Source organism: Mirounga leonina, unplaced genomic scaffold (assembly GCF_011800145.1).
Source record: "Mirounga leonina isolate KUSES-001 unplaced genomic scaffold, KU_Mleo_1.0 Mir_180, whole genome shotgun sequence".
NCBI classification, from domain to species: Eukaryota; Metazoa; Chordata; class Mammalia; order Carnivora; family Phocidae; genus Mirounga; species Mirounga leonina.
In genome coordinates this window covers 26,940,651-26,963,370 of record NW_023270469.1, presented here as the reverse complement: position 1 = coordinate 26,963,370, position 22,720 = coordinate 26,940,651, and the positions used below count along the sequence as shown (strand labels likewise).

The 22,720-nt window shown below is 40.7% G+C and overlaps 1 protein-coding gene across 3 annotated transcripts in view; it reads left to right on the top strand.

Moving 5' to 3' along the window:
- RSPRY1 (ring finger and SPRY domain containing 1) overlaps positions 1 to 22,720 on the top strand; it is a 41,587-nt gene that overhangs the window by 3,951 nt on the left and 14,916 nt on the right. For all 3 annotated transcript variants that reach the window (XM_035025142.1, XM_035025141.1, XM_035025140.1), the window contains exons 2-9: positions 8,676 to 9,180; positions 14,921 to 14,973; positions 15,663 to 15,775; positions 16,828 to 16,954; positions 17,768 to 17,826; positions 19,740 to 19,806; positions 20,214 to 20,345; positions 21,902 to 22,017. In XM_035025142.1, coding sequence (XP_034881033.1) covers positions 8,831 to 9,180; positions 14,921 to 14,973; positions 15,663 to 15,775; positions 16,828 to 16,954; positions 17,768 to 17,826; positions 19,740 to 19,806; positions 20,214 to 20,345; positions 21,902 to 22,017 — 1,017 coding nt within the window. In that variant the 5' untranslated portion in view covers positions 8,676 to 8,830. The remainder of the gene's footprint in view (positions 1 to 8,675; positions 9,181 to 14,920; positions 14,974 to 15,662; positions 15,776 to 16,827; positions 16,955 to 17,767; positions 17,827 to 19,739; positions 19,807 to 20,213; positions 20,346 to 21,901; positions 22,018 to 22,720) is intronic.

The following is a 22,720-nucleotide window of genomic DNA, read 5'->3' as shown; positions in this document are numbered from 1 at the left end:
TTTGGTTAACCTTCTACTGTGTGGTTGGGAATATTCCCACCAACAATGTTTTGGCTTATAATTTAATGTGTACATGAACGTGTAGCAGCGCAAATATAAATCTTCCATTCCCCTTTTGCTAATGCTGGGATGTATAGTCACCTAAAAACATGCTTGTAAGAGATACTTGAAAGTCACTAAGTTCCTTTTCCACTGGAAAAATGGTAGAGGGGGAAGCCTCCACCTCATGGACCTGACACTTTATCCATAGGCTTCTACGGCATGTACTGTATTATAAGGTCAGGCGCTCAGTGTTGCTGTATTGCTGTCCTTCATCCCTTTGCCAAGAGCATGAGGGACCTCTTTTCATCTTTGCTTAGTGCCTGGCATATAAGCATTGGATTTATATTTATTAAATGACGTCTGAGTTTTTCAAAGTGATAACTCCTATGGAAACACTCGATTTTTACAGATTTTAGAATAAATTCACCTAAAATACTTCCTGACTACCTGTTAGCTTCTAATAGGTATCCAGTTGAGTGTGCAATTGAGTGTTTTCAGATAACTGCTCTGAGTAGGTCTCTTTAAGGAAAGTGTTGCTATTCATGCTGTCAACACATTTTGTTTCAATAGCAAAGAGTTCTCTGTAATAGTAAAGTTCGTTTCCCTCCTAGTTGTGTATCATGAATGTGTTTGAATAACCGATTTCTTGTTATCTGGCCTCCTAGGGGGGTAAAATCTCAAATAGTATGGAGTACTACATTTGTTTTTCTCCTCTGTACCGCAGCCACCATTGGTGCTCACCTCAGTTCTTCCACAGTATTTCCTTTCTGGGCTCAAGGCAAATTTCTCAATCTTTGAGACCAGGCAAGTATTATTTACTTTTCCTTTTTTGCTATTATTTGCTTCTGGAAATTCCTTACTTTATCCCAGCCCTATATTTTATTTCTTACTGCATTTTTTGAATACTAAAAGGATTTGTCTTTTTTCTTTTGTACTGTTTCAGGCCAGGGCTGTATTCTATAATTTGTTCTGCTAAAAAATCTCACCTGACCACTGACACTACTGCTACTGAGTTAAAAACCTCTTAACATTTTAGGAGAAGCTTTTTCAAGATACTCCTTCTGTACCAGATCAACCATAAAAATTAACTACTTTCCCCCAAAACATGTTTTTTTCTTTCTTTTTCTTTCCTTTTCTTTTTTTTTTATTCTTATGTTAATCCCCATACATTACATCATTAGTTTTAGATGAAGAGTTCCATGATTCATTGTTTGTGCACAACACCCAGTGCTCCATGCAGAACGTGCCCTCCTCAATACCCACCACCAGGCTAACCCATCCTCCCACCCCCCCTCCCCTCTAGAACCCCGTTTGTTTTTCAGAGTCCACCGTCTCTCATGGTTCGTCTACCCCTCCGATTTCCCCCGCTTCACTCTTCCCCTCCCGCTACCTTCTTTCCTTTTCTTTTTCTTTTTCTTTCTTTCTTTCTTTTCTTCCTTCCTTCATTTCTTTCTTTCTTTTTTATTTATTTATTTTTTAAGATTTACTTAGCAAGAGCCAGCATGAGTTGTGGGGGGGAGGTAGGCAGAGGGAGAATCAGACTCCCCGCTGAGCAGGGAGCCCAATCCCAGGTCCTGGGATCATGACTTGAGCTGAAGGCAGACGTTTAACCGACTGAGACACCCAGGTGCCCCAAAGACATACTTTCTTAAACTAACCTCTGTACATAGCAGAAGGATCAGAATCACCCAGTACTCTTCTCAGACAACGTGAAGGTTAGTTACAATCCCAGGGATAATAGTGCCCTGTCCGGCTTAAACCTCAGGTGGCAGTGCTTCTGCAGACAGTTTTGCACACCTGGGTGACATGTAAAAATACCTTACTACCAGAACTGCTTTTCCTTTTGGAGGAAAAGTGAAGTTACAACCAAATATTTCACAATCTTCCCCTCGCACCGCCCCCCAACCAGAGAATATCAGATGCCTTAGCGTCTAGAGACAAAAACACCCTTGTTAAAATGTCTTCAGGTGGTTTCTGTTTCAACTCGCGAGTATACTCTTGACATATAATACACTTTTCTTATCCACTTATTGTACTACCAATAATCCCTTGTTGACCTCCCAAGTGTTCCCAATTTAAACACAATCTTAAGCCAAAAAAACATTATGGTCTGTGGGGTGTCCTGTAGAATATTTTAAAAGCAAATGTATTTATGGGTAGATTTACCTTGATAGGGTTTGAATTACATAGGGGTATGCATTGCACAAAACTTGGCACATAGATGCTTAAGACTTGTATATTTCATTATATGTAAATTTAACCTCTAAAAACATATTGAAGTCCAGTTAGTGATATGCATGCTGAATGATTTAGGGGGTAGTATACTGATGCCTGTAATTTACTTTGAAATGCATCAAAACCAGTTAGATGAACTGATGATGGATAGAAATGGGTAGATGTGTGATAAAGCAACTATAATAAGATATTACTGTTAGAATGTAGATGGTGGGTATATAGGTGTTCACTGTAAAATTCAACTTTTCTCTGTGTTTGAACTTGTTCATAATAAAATACTGAGGGGGCACTAAATATGACACTGGAAGTTATCACTTGTAATACATTCACTGCCTTAGGATAAAGTCCAAAACATTTTCTAATGAAAGAAAACCATTAAAATTTCCAGTGTATTACATGTTGTTACTGTTCATGCTGTAGGATTTAGTCTTCAGGAATTGGTGAGTAGATTGGAAAAAATCACGGCATCCTGTAACACTGTTTTGGAATGATGAGGCAAAGAGGACAGCAATAGTAATGTCATTCCCAAAGTTTGGTTTTTCTTCCTATGGCCATTCATTTAACCAGCTTCTCCTTTCTTGGCAGCATAATCCTGAAGTCTTCTTTTCAGAGAAAAGAAAGTATTCTTAATGCCACTGAGCTGTATTATGATTGAATGCAAGCAAATATTTGAAGAGTTGAATCACTGGTTCCTGGACCATTGTCAGACAGGGTTAGACCAGTTGGCCAGATGTCTCTGTGGTGAGCTGTTTATGATGGTAGAGGTCTATGTGTTGAGTACCAGACCTCACCACTTTAACACTAAACTTACTGAGAGGCCCAGTTTGATTTTTTTTTTCCTTTCAAAGCAGCTTTAAAGTAGATAAAATGTAAAAATCGAATAAATCACAAGTGATATAGAAGTGGAAAAAATAGTCTTCACTTTCTTTTGTAAAAGGAAATGATTATAATTATGCTCTTGCAGCAAAATGGCTATGAACAGTATAATGATTTACAAAGCATTACCATTTAGATGGTAAAAAGAGTCTCTACTAAGCAGTGGCATCCAGTGGTATCATTATAATCAGTTGATGATTGCTACAGCCACAGATCTAATCGTTGTGTCTATTTAAATTATGTGACTAGCTTTTTTTTTTTTTTTTTGGTTCTCAAAATTGAGACTCGACCAATCTAATGCTAAGTAGTCTTCAAAGTTAGGGGGAAGTATATAGGTATTTGAGATGTTTTGCCTTTACATAATCTCTGTTCTTACTCATTTTCCATTCCATTCAGCCTGTCAACAGTTGAATGACATTACCCATTAGCAGGGTACCCATAAGCAGGTTATGATGCTTCGTAGAGTGGATCTGGTGGGAAACACAGGGAGCTATTTTATTCACTGTGTTGATATGTACTATATGTAATCATTAATGGATGTAACTGTATTCTTACGGTTTTTTTGGCTGCCTTCTCCAAAAGGCTATGTTCAAAGATAGTCTTAGTTCATTTTTCTGGAAAGGGAGATTAACTTTTTTTTGACCCCAGATGAATCACTCTGTAGTGTTTCAGTTTGTCCCTTCATTCCGTCCTTAGGTCCTGCCTATTGTGACAGGTTCTGTGTTAGATACTATAACACAATGACTTCCAGAGCTGGCCATCATCAGAATCAACTGGAGAATTTTAAGAAAACACTTGCTTGGGCCACATCCTAGAAATTTTGATTCTGGCGATTTGGAGTGGAACCAGGAATTTGCATTTTTAGAAGCACCTAAGCAATTCTAATACCCATCGCCTTCAGGATGATTAAGCACAATCCCTTCCAAGGTTCTTTGTCTAAAAGTATAGATAAGTAAACATTATTTTAGTACAGAGTAGATGAGAACTATAAAAGATAACTTATTTAATTATCTTAGTGTTCTTAAATCAGGTCTTATTCCAGAGTCCCCACATCCCAGATTATTTACTTATTTTATAATAACATCTTGCATTTTTGGATCCAGTGCATTAGGCTCCATGCCACACGTTTGACATGCTCTTTTACATTTAATCCTCACTCTAGTACTGTGTAATAACTATTATTATCTCCATGTTTTGTTTTGTTTTTTAAGATTTTATTCATTTATTTGACAGAAGGAGAGATGGTGAGAGCAGGAACACAAACAGGGGGAGTGGGAGAGGGAGAAGCAGGCTTCCCACCGAGCAGGGAGCCCGATGCGGGGCTCGATCCCAGGACCCTGGGATCATGACCTGAGCCGAAGGCAGACGCTTAACCGACTGAGCCACCCAGGCGCCCCTGTCTCCATGTTTTTAAGTGTGTCAATAGCCAGGGTAATTAGACTACGTAGCTGTAAATATTGCAGGGCTGGGACCTGAGCCCAGTCTGTCGGACTGCAAACCCATGCTCTGCTGGAGGAGGCCTCTGGCGTCCTGCAGAAGATCTGTAGGCTGAGTATTACTGTCTTAAAAACAATGGTCCTTGGGAAGAGGACCACATAACACTTTTTGGAATGAGATAAAACAAAGCTCTATAAAGTATAATTGTTTAGTTTCATTACCCAGTCTTTTGCCTAAAGTATTCACAGTTTGTACTCTGAGAAATGTACCAAGAGTGATGAAGATTTCCAGATGAAAAGCTATACATTCTTTAGCACTGAATGAATCTAAAAGATCATACACTTGTTCATTAATATGCCCTGCCTTTAGCTGTAACCCTTAAGATTCTCTGTATGTCCATTTCAAGAGGTTTTTAAAGATACCAGCTCTTACTTTTTTCTTGTGTTTCATAGACTTTCCTTTGAATGCCTCACAGCTCCTCCCACCTAGTTAAGTCTTCCTTACACCTGGTCTTTACAGTTAGTCCTTAAAAGAGAAAGTCTTTGGTTTTAAAATATTTGAAAAAAAAATTTTTTTTTACTTTGTTTCCTCCTATGACAAACTGTGTGGTTGGCATCTTCTTCTGGGTCATTTAGGGAAGATGACTCTTAGAAGAAACTGACCTGAACTACACTTGAATTCAACATGGAAATAGAAAAAAAAAAGGCCACTACATTCTTGTCATCTTCCTCCAAGTTCAGTCAGATTTTTAAAAATACCTGTATGTATTAGATATCCCATTTACTTTGGAACTGTACTAAAAGGAAATCTGCATTGATTAATTCTTTATCCAGTTTAGCAAAAAAAAAAAAAAAATTGGATAAAATGAAGTTTAAGACTCTGAGATTCAACAAACTTTTTTTAAACCCACTGCTTTTCTCACAAGCATTCCCAGCATTTCTTGTTAATCTAAATAGCTTTACAAGTGTTGGTATTAAACTGTAAGGATCCTCTGTTCTCTCCCCTCTAACACTTTGTTTTCTGGGACTTAATCTCACCTTGACATTCTCAAATCATTACCAATTTTTCCTTTTTTTTTTTTTTTAAGATTTTATTTATTTGAGAGAGAAAAAGAGAGAAAGAGCACGAGTGGTGGGAGGGTCAGAGGGGGATGCAGACTCCTTTATGAGCAGGGAGCCCAAGGTGGGACTCGATCCTGGGACTCCAGGATCATGACCTGAGCCGAAGGCAGTCACTTAACCGACTGAGCCACCCAGGTGCCCTGTTACCAATTTTTTCTAATACCGGATTGGTCTCCCTTCCTTAGGTATACATACCTTCCCCAATTTAATGTGTCTGGTTGGACTGAATCTACTATTTGCATGTCATGCCTGTCCCAACTTCCACACTGATCGTGTGGAAAGGCTCAGAAGCTTTAGAGAAGCCAGTAGAATTCCCTCTGCTCTAGTAACCTTGACACCACGGAGCAGTTTAGGGTGAGAAAGCACTTGGCCAGGAGATAAGCATTCCCAAATAGAGTTCCCTTGTATTGAATCCTGGACCACTCCTCTACCATCCCCAAAGTATTAGTTGGTTTAGACATAGATTTTTATGGCATAGTAAGAAACTATGACAATCCAGAGTATAGATTTCAAATCAGTCTTAACTAGGATGAGGAGTAGTTTAGATATTCTGGTATAGAAAGATGTGTTGTTAAGGGGAAAAAAGTGAACCACAGAACAATGGTTATGGCACTGTCCTAGTTAAGTTTAAAAAAAGTTTTGTGGTATATAATAATGGGTATGGAAACAGACACGTGAAGCTTTTAGCAGGGGTTACCTCTGGGAAAGGGAATGGGCTATGAAGAAAGCCTTTCTTCTCAGAAGAGAGGCTTACACTTTTCTGTAGACTGTATACAGCATTTGGGTCTGGAAATGAACGTGCATCCATTTCTCATTTTAAAAAGTTAACAGATAGGGGCGCCTGGGTGGCTCAGCCATTAAGCGTCTGCCATGGGCTCAGGTCATGATCTCAGGGTCCTGGGATTTGAGTCCCACCTACATCAGGCTCCCTGCTCAGCGGGAAGCCTGCTTCTCCCTCTCCCACTCCCCCTGCTTGTGTTCCCTCACTCGCTGTCTCTCTTTCTCTCCCTGTCAAATAAATAAATAAAAAATATTTAAAAAAATAAAAAGTTAACAGATAAAGTTTTAATATAGTACTTTGGGATTTCAAGGGAGCGCACTAGTGGCCTATCAGCTGGGCAAACCTGCCAGAAAACCTTGGATTCTTTACCCCCTCATTGTTCCAACCGTGCCCTCTCTGAACATTCTGTGAGAAGGACAGGAGCATTGCTTAACTGTTACATTTTGGTCTTTCTCAGAAAGCAGCATAATTTATAAGATCAATTGAAATTTACACCAGGGACCCTCTTAAAAGCATTGTTTCTGATTTCTGTCTTCTGTCCTTTTAAGCATTGAAATCTCTTGGTTACCTGCCCTCTCAGGGGGAATCGTCTCCCATGGTCCCTGCAGTAATGGGAATGGTATTACTTCAATTCTTTGCCAGTTTAGATTGTGTCCTCTTTTAAAAAGCTGTTTCCAGCTGAGTCCTTGCCTCATGCTCCTACCTATACTCCAGTCACATCCTTTTAAGTCTAACCTCCAAATTTTAAAGACCACCTGACTGTTTTGGGGGAACCAACAACACCTATGGTATTACTTGGTTCAGACATTGCTGTCTTGGTAGTCTGGAGGGAGATCATGTCTGTTGCCTCTCTTCTCTCTTCCCATCCCCCTCCTGCCCTTCCTTTTCTTGTCTCTCCTCTCTATACAGATTAGATTAGATTATTATATGTATGTGTAAAGACTTCCCATCTCCACCAGTCTCCTTTTCTTCAGTTTTCCTCCATGAGCAGTAATTAAACTGGGCAAATATTTAGAACTTGCTGCAAATCTGTCCCAATAATGGAAGTAACTTCTCTTGCTTCTAATTCCATTGAATTACACATTTTATTTATCTCTATTCCTGAGTGGGTACTCAGTATATGCACATTTAATTATAAATAACCAAATGTTGAGTGGAGAGTACATACTAGTCTCTATTCCTTGTGTCCATTTGTGCCCCTATGGGCCCTATCTCCAGGTCTTGGCGTGATTTTTTGCTTTCTGTTACCAACCCCACCCTGTCCATTTTCTTCTTCCAGATCCTCCTTTCTAAACCTAACCAGATTTACTCGTTAATGAAGACCAGGTTCTGTCATTAGGTTTTTTGTTGATGAACGTACTGTATGGGATGAGAATGGCCATCCATGAATTCCATCCAAAGCACAGGCTTTGTCCATCTTTGTTCTCCCAGTACCGCCATGATGGGGGCACAAGGTGCTTAGTCAGTATTTTTGGACAAAGATAATTGGTGCATCCTTCGTAACTTTGTAGCAGACATGTCCTACAACAAACTGATCATTGTGAAAATGTAACCTTGTGATACATATTTGCCTCTCCCCAAACAGGGTTGCTTACATAGCAGAAAATCTTTGTAACTGCTTCTGTGATTTCTGTAAATTCTCAAGAGTCCCTCCAAATGGGAAATCTATGCAGTTTGGTGATTGCATTCAAGTGAAACACTCTACCTTTTATTCTTCTAGATATCGAGTGGGTGCTATCACATTCATATCATAACTTCTTAAGCAACAAACATCTGTAATTAGATAGTCTATTTGAAACATATTAACTTTGCGCATACATTTAAATTTAAAACGGAGACAGTTCGGTTTTTTTTGAATCCACAAAAGGAACGCTTGAAACAACTGCACACATTCTTCTAATGTATTTCTGTATGGGCAGAACCACACATATGGTTTAAAAAAAAATCAGTGGTAACTCCTGTTTACATGGGTATGGTTTAGCAATCAACTTTATAATATAATAATAAAAAGGAATCCTTAATTGTCAGTTTTCTTATGCAAAGGTACCTCTTTGTGTTGGAAACCTATAAAAATAACCAAAGATGATTTGACCTTGTAATCCTAATGCTTACAAAACAAACAAAGTTTTGAGTAATTAAGTGACCAAGAACCTTGGATTCATTTTTCCTTTCTTCTGTTTTAGAACTGCCACCGGATGATCCTGATTCCCTGTAACTGATAATGTTGGAGATCAGTTCTGCAACATTCTGCCACATTCAGTTGTTAAAAACAAATAGAATGCAAGTTCCTCGACTCCAGATTATGAAAACAGTACTTGGAAAACTGAAAACTATCTAAATGATTGTCTTTGGTTGGGCCGTGTTCTTAGTAAGCAGAAGCCTTGGCCAGGGTCTGCTGTTGACTCTTGAGGAGCACATAGCCCACTTCCTGGGGACTAGAGGTGCCACAGCTACCATGGGTAATTCCTGTATCTGCCGAGATGACAGCGGAGCGGAAGACAGTGTTGACAACCAGCAGCAACAGGCCGAGAACAGTGCAGTACCCACTGCTGACACGAGGAACCAACCCCGGGATCCTGTTCGGCCACCAAGGAGGGGCCGAGGACCCCATGAGCCAAGGAGAAAGAAACAAAATGTAGACGGGCTAGTGCTGGACACACTAGCAGTCATACGGACTCTTGTAGATAAGTAAGTATCTGACTCCCTAGTCACCCCCTATGTGATGAAAAATGTTCTAGAGGAACTATAGTGTCCTTCACTTCATTAGAATATATTCAAGCCATGAGCTTATAAGACAAGGGAGAATATTTTATTTCTCCTCAGATGGCAGAGTAAATTATAAGGTTTGATGTTTTTACTTGCTACATCTACTCCTATCTGGAAATGTCTAAACATTTCGATAGCAGAAAACACTAATTAAAGCTACAATCTTTATTAGGGCATGTAGTAAACATGGAGTGAGTTTGTGTTGCAAGCTGCAATAGGAAATAGTTTCACGAGGACCAACTCTTATCTTGCTTGCCTATCTACGCCACTGACCAGAGATTCAAGATGAGTTATTTTTCCAAGAGCATGGCTGCATGCACTTTCTGTTGGCAACGGAAAGACCTGGGTCAAGGAGAGTATTCATCCTCCTCCCTTTTTGTATCCCTTATTTGGCCATCTCCGATCCATTTGGGAAGCTTGTAAATTGAAACGGCAGGGCTCCCCTGTACCTTTTTTGTTTCTCCCCCGCTTTGTCTAACTCTAAGTGTGAAATCCCAGATTGCATAACAGTGAAATGGGAGAACATGGTTCAAGTTGAAAAAAAAAAATTTTTTTTTTAAAGATTTTTTATTTATTTATTTGAGAGAGAGAGAATGAGAGACAGAGAGCACGAGAGGGAAGAGGGCAGAGGGAGAAGCAGACCCCCTGCTGAGCAGGGAGCCCAATGTGGGACTCGATCCCGGGACTCCAGGATCATGACCTGAGCCGAAGGCAGTCGCTTAACCAACTGAGCCACCCAGGCGCCCCTGAAAAAATATTTTAACCATGCAGTTCAGTAGTTAGGAGTAAAAGTTTTAGAACCATGATGGACCAAGTTTCAGATTTTGGCCCAGCTCTTTAACTAGATACATGACACTGGGTGAGTTACTTCCCTAAGCCTCAGATTCCTCATCTATAAGAGGGGAATAATAGCTTTCTTACAGGGATTATCATGAGATAATATATATAAAGCATCTAGCATAGGGCCTTGCACATTCTAGTTGTTCAACAGATGATTGTGGGGGTTTTTTTAAGTTATATGTGGATTCTTTTTGCTTCAGCCTCTGCTAGTAAATTTAAGTAACTATTTGATCATCACATTTATAAAAATCCAGTTTTGTTTAATTCCTCAAAATTATAGCATTAAGCAAGGTATACCTGTGCATATTATTCTGAGGTGACTTTTTTTCCCCTCATAGAAATAAACTTATTCTGGGGCGCCTGGGTGGCTCAGATGGTTAAGCGTCTGCCTTCGGCTCAGGTCATGATCCCAGGGTCCTGGGATCGAGCCCCGCATCGGGCTCCCTGCTCCGCAGGAAGCCTGCCTCTCCCTCCTCGACTCCCCCTGCTTGTGTTCCCTCTCTCGCTGTGTCTCTCTCTGTCATATAAAAAAAAAAGAAAAAAAGAAATTTATTCTGCACATTTTTCTGTGCCATAAAACATGCTGGGGAAAGGTGGCTCTTAGAAATATTCTCCATAACCAGTTCAGAAAGGCCTTCCTAAGTTTATTAAACCAGGCTTTGAAGTAGTTCTGGTATCTGAACTAATTTAATGTTCATATTTTTGTAGAAAATATTTATTGAATATAAATCTATGCCATTTTCATCCCTCAAACCCAGGCAAGGGGCTAGAAGCTGTTATTTAAAGTTTCTTCATGGTGACATTTTAAACATACTATAAAATTATAATGAGAAGTTGCCCTTCCTAAATAAGGAAGTAAACCACAAGCAGTGTTTTTAAGCCCATTGGAAAAACAGGTACAGAATAGGCTTTGCCATATTTTTTAAAAAGAGTGATTAAGAGTGTTTGGGAGCAAGGTAGGAGCTTTATCTCCAAGCTTTTAGAAAATATTACAAATTATAAATGAACTTGTTGATGAAGTGTATAATTCACTTACATGAAGCGAGCAGCATACATTTGAGTAATAGGGTCACTTTTATCTTAAACCTGCTTACACCGAATTATAGCTATAACTCTTCTGAGAATGGACAAACAGGGCAGATGGAGAGCAAATGTGACGGGACCTGTCAGTAAATCTAATGGCAAAACAGGATTCAGACAGTTAACAAACCTAGTCACTGTAGCTTGTTTTTCAGAAGCTACTGAAGGAGAAGAATTTCATAACCTATAAAGTTGATAAGGCTGTTAAAACTAACCATGAACGATAGGACAGATGGACTTAGTACAAGTTTACGTGAAAGGGTGTTTGCAGATGTCACAGAGAGCGATCGGCCGTGATTGTTGTCCTCTTTCTGCTTATTACTTAGGAAAGGGTAACATTGCTCTGAGAGGAGAGCCGTTTCTATTTTTTTTTTTTTAAGATTTTATTTATTTATTTGACAGAGAGACACAGCAAGAGAGGGAACACAAGCAGAGGGAGGGGGAGAGGGAGAAGCAGGCTTCCCGCTGAGCAGGGAGCCCACTGTGGGCTCGATCCCAGGACCCTGGGGCCATGACCTGAGCCGAAGGCAGACGCTTAACAACTGAGTCACCCAGGCGCCCCAGGAGAGCAGTTTCTAAAGCTAGAGTGAGAGAGTTGCTATAGGAAACACACTTTAGGGGCGCCTGGGTGGCTCAGTCGTTGGGCGTCTGCTTTCAGCTCAGGTCATGATCCCAGGGTCCTGGGATCGAGCCCACATCGGGCTCCCTGCTCAGCAGGGAGCCTGCTTCTCCCTCTCCCACTCCCCCTGCTTGTGTTCCCTCTCTCGCTGTGTCTCTGTCAAATAAACAAAATCTTTAAAAAAAAAAAAAAAGGAAACACATTTTAATACACTTCTTTTAAAATCATTTTGAAGTTCTGTTATTTGCCCTTTTTTGGTAGAGACTTTATCCTCAGATTGTCAATGGTATTAATGTTATTCTCATATGGTTTGGAACTATAATTTACAGAGTCCTGATGGAAGTTTTTTCTTCACTCTGTGTTCTCTCTGTCTCCCTCTCTGTCACACTGTCTTTCTGCCTCTCTCTCTTCCTGTCACTTTCATTGTCATCCCCATCCACCTTCAGGCTATGACTGAACCTAAAATTGGTGGTTCCGAGTTCCCATATCACTGTGAGAAGCCCAAGTCCTGCTGCATGGCTTTCTTTGCCTTTTCTGTCACTGGAGACTTGCAGCTTGATACCAACTGTAGCTCAGATGATCATTTCATAACTTATTCAACTTCTTGAATTGAGCAGGGAACCCTGTCCAAGCTGCACAGGTGGGGTTTTGGTCCCCATTACCTACCACACAGGCTTGTGGCTCCTGGTCCTACGGGAGCCCCGGTGTCCTACGGCTTTAGCTTCTGCCTTCCACCAGGAATTTCTGCTCCACTTCTGTTCCACAAAGAAGTTTATCTTGTTTTTTGAATGTAAGGATGTGGGTGTCCTTTAAGTGAATCTGTGTAGAATTGAGGTCCTCATAGTCCTTATTGGTCACTGACTTTGCCATATTTTTATTATTTTTCCCTTTTTCCCTAACCCCATTGTCCCCTTTGCCACCCACTATCCAAATATCAGTGGGTAACCATTCTTGTGATGTTCTTCCAATCTGCCTGCCGTATATATATTTATGTCTCTATAGGAAGTTTATGTTAGTGCTTTGTGTATGATTTTAAAAACTTATATAAGTGGGGCGCCTGGGTGACTCAGTTGGTTAAGCGTCTGCCTTTGACTCAGGTAATGATCCCAGGGTCCTGGGATCGAGTCCCCCATCGTGCTCCCCGCTCAGCGGAGAGCCTGCTTCTCCCTCTCCCTCTGCCACTCCCCTTGCTTGTGCGCTCTCTCTCTGTCAAATAAATAAATTGTAAAAAAAATTTACATAAGTGATACAGTTGTATAAATCTTGTTTTTAACTTCTCTCAACATTATGTTTGAGACCTATGTTACTGTATGTAAAGCTACAACTGCTTCTGACTCCTGCAGAGTATATCTTTGTATGCCTGAAAGTACTATATTTTGTTATCCTGTAATCTGGTGATGGTCACTTAGATTAATTCCAAATTTTTGTTCCTACAAATGGCACTTCAGCAAATAACTTCATATGCATCTGTTACCTGTGTAATAGTTTTTTTTTTAAGATTTTATTTATTTATTTGATAGAGACACAGCGAGAGAGGGAACACAAGCAGGGGGAGTGGGAGAGGGAGAAGCAGGCTTCCCGCCGAGCAGGGAGCCCGATGCGGGGCTCTATCCCAGAACCCTGGGATCATGACCAGAGCTGAAGGCAGACTCTTAAGGACTGAGCCGCCCAGGCGCCCCTACCTGTGTAATAGTTTATCTAGCATTGTTGGGCACATTTAATTTCATTATTGCTAGATTGCTCTCCAGAAATATTTGTAATCAGTCAGTTATATCATTTAAGACAAATCTTTTAAATGAGAATTTTTCCTTGTTATGGAAAGGTACAGGATATATCAAATAAATAATACTTAATAAGTACCTGAAATGAACTTAATAATTCCCATATCACAAGATTCTTCTGAGGATTAAATGATTGAAGACAATAGTTTTTGCAGTTTTCTTCATAGTAAAAGAGAGAGCCACAATATGTAAGTAAATGTGAATATGTTCCCTAAGCAATTAGATTTACCATTATTTGATGGAGAGTATTTCATTCATTACTGAAGTTCCCCTAAAGCTCCTCCTTAAGATTCCTGGGATTACAGATTGAAAACCCACTGAATTAAGGTATATAAATATAATGCCATTTTAGAGCATCGTCTAGAATTTTTTTTAAAGACTTAATTATGGGATGTCTAGGTGGCTCAGTCAGTTAAGCACGTCTGCCTTCGGCTCAGGTCATGATCCCAGTGTCCTTGGATGGAGTCCTACATCGGGCTCCCTGCTCAGCGGGAAGCCTGCTTCTCCCTCTGCCTGCTGTTCCCCCTGCTTGTGCACTTGGCACGCACCCTCTCTGTCTGACAAATAAATAAAATCTTTTTTTAAAAACAGATAAATAGTTTTTTACTTGAGAGAGAGAGAGAGCACAAGCTCGAGCAGGGGAAGGTGCAGAGGGAGAGGGAGAAGCAGGCTCCCCGCTCAGCCAGGAGTCCCAATGTGGGACTCGATCCCAAGACCCTGAGATTATGACCTGAGCCGAAGGCAGATGCTTAACCAACCGAGCCCCCAGGTGCTCCCAGTGTCTAAAATATTAAGTAGCTCCTCGCTTAAGTTTGGTTTCTTTTTCTTCTAACACCCATTTTATGAAGTTCAAGCAAATAGTGGTATTTCCCAGAAGAACCCTTAAAAATGAAGATGTTTATGTAGGCCCTTGCTTCCATAAATCCTCTGTTGAGATTGTAATCTCCCTTCCTGGTGCTTCTTTGAGGTAAGTTGGAGGAAGATGATGTTGACCTCCCTGGCTCATCTCATTAGCATTGGGCCTCTAGAGGAAAGCTGAAAGTACCCTGGCCTCCAGTTTTAGCCCTGTGCTTTTACTTCAGGCCAGTGGTGGTCCTTTCCTATGCCCTCCGACCCATTTTATTTGTGAGCCATCACATATGGCGGCCTTGGAAATGAGCACATGTGGTGTGTGTTGGTCCTTACAGAGTGGAGCTGCAACTGTCTCTTCCATCTCTCTCTGTATCCATTCATGTTCATTTCTTCTTTCTCTCTCTCCTGCCACACTTTCAGTTTGAGTTTTTATTTGGGATTGTCATTTCTTAGTTCTTCAAGTTTGATGTCTTGACTATTTGTTTTTCAGTGATCAGGAACCTCCCTATTCAATGATTACATTGCACGAAATGGCAGAAACAGGTATTCTTTTCTTAAAGTTTTCTTAAAATACTTTCTAATGAATTAATGATTATGAAGAAATGTGGCCACATTTTTAAAAAATAAGATTCCAAAAGTACTTAACACACGTGACCATGAAAAAAGCCATTAGTGTATGGAAATTTTCCTATATAGGGGTAATAATTAATAACCACTGTATACTGCATCCTGAATATATAGCTGCACCTCTCAGTGTTGGTTTTATTTCACCAAAATTATTAAAAGAAAAATTTTGTTGGGATTTGACAGATCTTTGACCATAGCCCTTCCAGAATGGGGAGGAATTTTTTGTCCCTCAGTTTCCTAAGTGTCATTCTAAAAGTAGAGCCAACCGCTTCAGATACTTAATCTTCTCAGTAAACTCCTATGTCATAAATAAGACACTGAAACTATTTTAATTATGATTTGAGAACCAAGGACCATAGCTTCAATTTTCTCCAAATGAAGATGACTCCAAATCACCAGGCTCCTATAAATTAAGAATCTTTGGTTCTACCATGATGACTACAATTAATGACTACATCCATGCCAATGTTAGCTGCTTAAAAGCTACAGGATAAAAGCCAAAAGTGTTTCTATTTTATTGTGAAGTCACGTTGTGTTATAAGTTCTATATTTTTACATTTTTAAAATAGTGGCTCCACCATATAATCTTCTTGGTTTGCTCTTAGATGAAGGATGGTTGGACGTTGTCCAGTCTTTAATTAGAGTTATTCCATTGGAAGATCCACTGGGACCAGCTGTTATAACATTGTTACTAGATGAATGTCCATTGCCCACTAAAGTAAGTTAATACTTGTCTTTTATGAAACTGTCACGTATGCTTAAACAGAGGACGAACGACCACAAAGAACTTTTGATGTAATGCATTTCCTCTTTATACATTTGGGGTCTGTTTCATTCAATATTGACTTCATTACGTAAACTTGTCTTTTAATACTAATGAAGTGCTACATCCTCTATCAGTAACTTACTATAAAGCTTGAGTTTAAAATGTTAAAAATGAAAGCATTTAGATCTGAAATGGCAATCTGTATTTGAAATTGAAATAGAATGTTCAGTTGCTGAGCTGATTTTCTTACCTTCCGCTAAAGAGTTTTCTCCTTACAAAAGGTTTTCTTTAATGTTTTCTAGTAAGAGAAAAAACTGTTATACTGAAAGCACCTGCAAATCTTAAACATATTAAAGATTGGCATAACCTTGATTTTCCCTTATATAGAACAAAAGCATCAAACTTTCATTGCTTTAGTCCATATGTTCTATGGACTACTTTTTCAAATTTTGGATGCTGGCATCTTTCATTTGTTTAAGCCTCAGATATTTGGGCACAACATGGAAAAACATTATGGATAGAAGAGAAAAGCCTTTGGCCTAGTCACTGATGAACTGACCTTTGCCTAAGCTTATAAGAGGTTTCTGTTACAATTTGCCTCAAAAACCCTGGTGAGATTTGCTCTTGCTTGATTTGAAAAAAAAAGAAAAAAATTGTAAGTCACTTTTTACTTCAACATCACTAAGGCCCTGTTGTTATCAGTCATTTTGGCATTTGGGTGGATTTAGTCTGTTTAATGATTCAAGAGTATATTGCATATTTTTGATACAACTGGTACATTTTGAATGAAGGGGAATCTAACAATTCATGTAAGAAAACTTCCAGGTTGATCAGTTAACATTTCCCATCAATAATGACATCATTGGGTGCATTATATCATGTCTTTATGTTCGTTCTGAGTTAATTTAATGGCTGGCGATAGCTTTCGTCTCAAATAATTCCCTTGGGGAAAAAAAGCCTAAGTAATATACTTATCAAATCCACTTGTACATTTTTGTTTTTAGGATGCACTCCAGAAATTGACTGAAATTCTCAATTTAAATGGAGAAGTAGCTTGCCAGGACTCAGGTCATCCTGCCAAACACAGGAACACATCTGCAGTCCTAGGCTGCTTGGCCGAGAAACTAGCAGGTAACTTTGGGAATCTCTACCAAGAAAGATCTTCAGTTGTTTGACATAAAGGTTGCACTGCAGGTCTTTATTCAAACCTGCTGTCCCAGAAAGGAGTGTCTGCCCTGCAACCACCACCACCAGGGGAAAAAAAAAAAAAATTGAGGGACAAGGACCAACTGCAAAAAAATTACTCAAAGGCCAAAGAGATGAATGCAATCTAATTTAGCTTTGAGGATTTTCAGAGAGACATTTAAAAGAAAAGGTTTTACTTATTTGCTTTAAAATTAAGAATAAAAAGCTAAATTCAGTATAATAAAGATTATATAGGTATATATGCATATACTAGATAATATACATGTATACAGTTTATAAAGTTTAGCCAGATAATGGAGACATACTAAGTCAGGGAAGAGGAAAAGGAACTTTAAATTGGAGCAGTTCCTGAGAAGAGAAGCAGATATTTAACTTGTTTATGAACATTACCCACTTTAGGCAAGTTAACATCCAAATCCAGGAGAATAGCTCAGCCAGTTAGATCATGTATGGTGGAAGAAACAACGTATTCAAAATCAGGACACCTGGGTGCTGGGTCCAATTCTGCCACGTGCGCCCCAAGTACACCGGAATGAGTCACTTCACTGTGGGCTCAGTTGCTTGGCTGTGAAATGGGAACAGTGCTATTCCCTGCCTCAGAGCAGGAGGCTTAAATAAGACAGTGTGCATGAGAGTACCTTGTCAAAGAGTTCAGAAAGCAATTTTACAGTTAATAGCTACTGATGAAAAAGAATACGGCCCATTTCATGATATCTCATGTTTGTTGTGTTTGTCCAGGTCCCGCAAGTATAGGCTTACTTAGCCCAGGAATACTGGAATATTTGCTACAGTGTCTGGTAAGTAAGGCATCAAGCCAGTTATTCTTAGTCATCTACAACTGTGCATTTTTCTAAAATTACCAGTGTAACCACTGGCACAGAGAATGGAATCAGTTATAAATTTTATTTGCAGGTGTTTCCTGAGTGTTTATTCCCTCCTATATTAAAAAAAAAAAAAAATGAGGGTGGGATAGGAATTCATTACAAGCAAAAGCAGCCAAGTTGGTCTGGTTTTAAATTTAGTCCTAAGATAGCTGCTATGATTGGCTTTTGTGTGTGTGTCCTTAGAGTCTGCCAAATGGTAGTAGGGACCTCCACAGTGGAAACAAAATTACATGGCATTCCAAGCCAGAAAACTGTCAGGTCAGATTGCCAGTGTATATAAATCTCTACTCCTTCCCTCCCTCCCTGGCCCCTGCTCTTATAACTGTTGCCATAGAGTATTAGATCTATTGTCTGTGAAGCTGTGGTTTGCTGAGGTGGTGCTGTCAGATCGCTCACAGGGCTGGACTGCAGACTTGACTGGTCTGTATTTGTAAAAGTTATTTTTGCAGGCTTGGTGAGCACTAGCCTTCTTCAAAATCTGAAAGACCTTATTTTTCAGTACCTATATGATATGTACTTAAAACACACACCACGATGCTAAGCAAGCACTGTGAGGATACAAAAGTGGTATAACAGTCCTTTGCCCTCAAGAAGCTTCCTGATTAACTGAGGGATCAAAACTACCCAGACAAGACATTTAGCCTCCATTTTAAGACAGGATGTGATTAAGGGCAAAATCACTAAGTGCCATAAGAGTTCTGAGAGAGGGTGATGGGGAGGGGTGGAAGATAGGGGTGGTGAGAACTAAGAGAGCTGTGGGAGACAGGCTTCCTCATGAACCTGGGCCCTCAGCTGGGTCACATCATAAGTTAGTATTTATCCATGCACCCTGGAGGGAAAAATGGGTTTCTTGGCTAAAGCCATCACCAGCAGAAGCCCAGAAATAGGAATGGCCATGCTCCTGGCATATTACAGAGAACTGTCTGAACAGGAGACAGTGTTCACAGACAGGAGGATGGGCCTGGACAGCCTGGTGAGGAGGGCTCAGGGCCTGCAAAACCAGACAGAGGGATTGAAAGCAGGTATGACAAAGAGCAGAGTGCTGAACAGGCTTTGCTACAGGGCAGGCTGGTGGTTATGAGCTTTGCAGAACCTTTGAGCCCCAGGGAAGTGAGCAGGAATCATCTGATGTTCTAGAGTTCCTTTGCAGACTCCTAATGGAGCTGTGGGGAAGGATGGCTATGAGAAGGTGTGATGTTAAGCAGGAAGACCTTTCTTTAAATGGGAATACCTGTGATGGGAAACTAACTATAACTGTATATAAACTGTATATATATATACTTATATGAGTATATATATATAACTTATATATATATATATATATACAGGAAGAGCGCTCTCCCACCCACCGTTAGCATTTGTGCAATTCCTTTCAGAGAACAGATTGAAAACTAAGCCATTAGTTGTTCATTTCAACATTTAGCATTTTGGAACTTGGTAATGATGAATCGTTCCTTTAAGGACTCTGAATAAAAGTCACTCTTAGCTCCTATTCTAGGTTTCTGTTTGGCTTGCTTCAATGAATGTAAGAATCAGCATGGTTTTATTTCACAAAGCCCTAATACAAATGTTACTAAGTAGAATAACATAGTGCTTTTAACAAAGTACTTTTGAACTGCATATCTATCATGAGACTCTATCTTGGTTCCTCATTACTAACAATATTAGCAAACAGAGAATTGAGGACTTAAATGAGTAAAACTTTTCTGACTGCTCCCAACAAATCTAGCACATATTGGATACGAAGAGGAAATTGCTAACTTACCTCCTCTGCAGGGGAATGATGTTTCTGCCTTTTTGTTTTTTTATCTTTTGTTGTCTTTCAGAAGTTACAGTCCCACCCCACAGTCATGCTTTTTGCACTTATCGCACTGGAAAAGTTTGCACAGACAAGTAGGTATAGTGACTTCTTGCACTAATGATCTTCCGTATCGGTTGTTAAAAATCTTATTTTTCTTACTTACTGGATGAGCTTATGCTTTGAGCCCCATCAAACATGCACATGTTCTGTTTTTCTCTGGGTAGATGCCTCAAGGCCAATAAGATGTAACAGGGACAGAAGCCAAGAGTCTTCCCACCTAAGAATCAAAACTTGTGACCACAGATACTCACTTTTTATAGCTAAAAAGTTAGCGATGAGATTGCTACTTCCCAGAAAATAGTTGAGGCTCTTGACTAGGTCATTATTCTAGTTTCTACGTTTTCTGATTGCCTCTCCTCACTCCTTCCTACCCCTTACCTGCCCCGCAAATCATCCTACTCTTTCATGGTTGATTCAGTGTGTCCGTCTTCCCAAACAGGTGAAAATAAATTGACTATCTCTGAATCCAGTATTAGTGACCGACTCATCACATTGGAGTCCTGGGCTGATGATCCTGATTATCTGAAGCGTCAAGTCGGTTTCTGCGCCCAGTGGAGCTTAGACAATCTCTGTAAGTAGGCGTTGTGCTTTATTAAAATGCCTGCTTCCATATCCAAACCCGTTTCTTATATAGGATCACTGTTCTTCATTTTGTAATAGTGAGTGTGACATTCTCCTTGAAAGGGCCTATACTGTACGTTGGCCGTATTGTAGCAGAAAAGTATTCTAGGGACCCTCCAAACAAGAAGTATATGGCATACTTCTTTTTTTTTTTAAGATTTTATTTATTTATTTACTTATTTTTTAAGATTTTATTTTATTTATTTGACAGAGAGAGACACAGCGAGAGAGGGAACATAAGCAGGGGGAGTGGGAGAGGGAGACGCAGGCTCCCCGCTGAGCAAGGAGCCTGATGCGGGGCTCGATCCCAGGACCCCGGGATCATGACCTGAGCCGAAGGCAGACACCCAATGACTGAGCCACCCAGGCACCCCTTATTTATTTATTTGACAAAGAGAGACACAGCGAGAGAGGGAACACAAACAGGGGGAGTGGGAGAGGGAGAAGCAGGCTTCCCACCGAGCAAGGAGCCTGATGCGGGGCTCAATCCCAGGACCCCGGGATCATGACCTGAGCCGAAGGCAGACGCCCAATGACTGAGCCACCCAGGCGCCCCTATATGGTATACTTCTAATTTCAGCACTCTCCTGTTCAAAAACTTTCACTGGTCCCCTACTTCCTGCTGCATCTGGGCCGTTAATCAGATGGCAGTGTCCAATTAAGTCTTCCCTACACAAACTGTCTCCTCACTGTCCTACAAGCAGGCCCCAGTCATCCCGATCTCTCTAGGCTTTTTCCTCACTTGGAGTTCCCTCTCTTTACTCTTCTAATCCTAACATGGCTCTTCAAAACTCAAGACACGTCTGACCTACGCCAAGAGGGCTGCTCCTGGCTTTTCTTTTTCTCCTCCAAGGGCTGCTAGAACGAAAACCATCCTGCTACTAAATCCTCACTCCCCCTCCATAGTTAGCATTGTGCTAAGGCATGGCTGGGTGTGTGTGCCCCCCTCCCACCGCAGCACTGTGGAGAGTTGCTTTGTGCACAGCCTGTGCGGTGCCAATGAAAGAATCATTCCGAGGGGCGCCTGGGGGGCTCAGCTGTTAAACATCTGCCTTCAGCTCAGGTCACGATCCCGGGGTCCTGGGATCGAGCCCCGCATCGGGCTCCCTGCTCCGCGGGAGGCCTGCTTCTCCCTCTCCCACTCCCTCTGCTTGTGTTCCCTCTCTCGCTGTGTCTCTGTCAAATAAATAAATAAAATCTTTAAAAAAAAAGAAAGAAAAAGATAGAATCATTCCCAAAAGGTATAATTTGGCTTTTATTGCATGCATGATAACAAATATAGGGAACAGAAGCCTAAACCTAGCAGTGCCGTCCCAGCTTGTCCCAGCTTTGGCTTGACTGATCCTCATATGGTCGTGCAGCGGAAAGGCAAGGTTTTAAGTCTCCCTACCTATCCTGCCATTTCTGAGCAGCCCCACATCTTAACCAGAATGGCAGCCAGCGAAGACACTAGCTTTTTTTCCACTACAGCCTGCCTTAGAGACATGACCACTTTTTCTTTTGCAGTTTTAAAAGACAGTAGACAGCTGACCTATGAGAAAGTGGACCTGAATAGCATTAGGGCCATGCTGAATAGCAACGATGTCAGCGAGTACCTGAAGATCTCACCTCATGGCTTGGAGGTAAAGCTTTCATGGACGGAACATGCGGGGGAAAAAGTCTTGTTCTCAGTTTCACACCCTGGTTCTCACAAAGAGCCATTTCTTGCAGAATAGATGGAAGTGTCAGGTGTAGAATTTAGTGATTCATCACTTACATACACCACCAGTGCTCGTCACAACCAGTGCCCTTCTTTAATCCCCATCACCCATTTAATCCATGCCCCCGCCCACCTCCCCTCTGGCCACCCTCGGTCTGTTCTCTATAGACAATTTGATTTAAATATGTCTGTTTTCAATCTCTGCCGCTTTATTCAGCTAAAGGCGCAAAGACTAGTGTTTTCTGAGAGAGGCCCTTCCTTTTTGAATCCCTGCATCACAGTTGTATTCTGGCTAGTGCTCCCCTCCTCCCTGGACGGTGGAAGTGTTGCTGATTTCGTGGTGCAGGTTGATGGAAGCTGCTGATGCACAGGAAGGCACCATCAGGCACCAGACACGTCAGGATGAAAGAGCTGTTTGAAGAATGGCTGCAGACAGCTCTTTGATCTTACGTTATTGCCAAATGCCTGCCGTGGTTTTCTGCTTTCAATTATTTTTAGGTACCCCATCTCATACCGTTCAGTGTCCTCCTCTCTCTGCATCCTAACACATGCAGGATAAGGCCATGTTGATGCATTCGTAAAAGATTCTACCGGGAGGGTAAAGCTCTGTAAGTACTTCAAAAAAG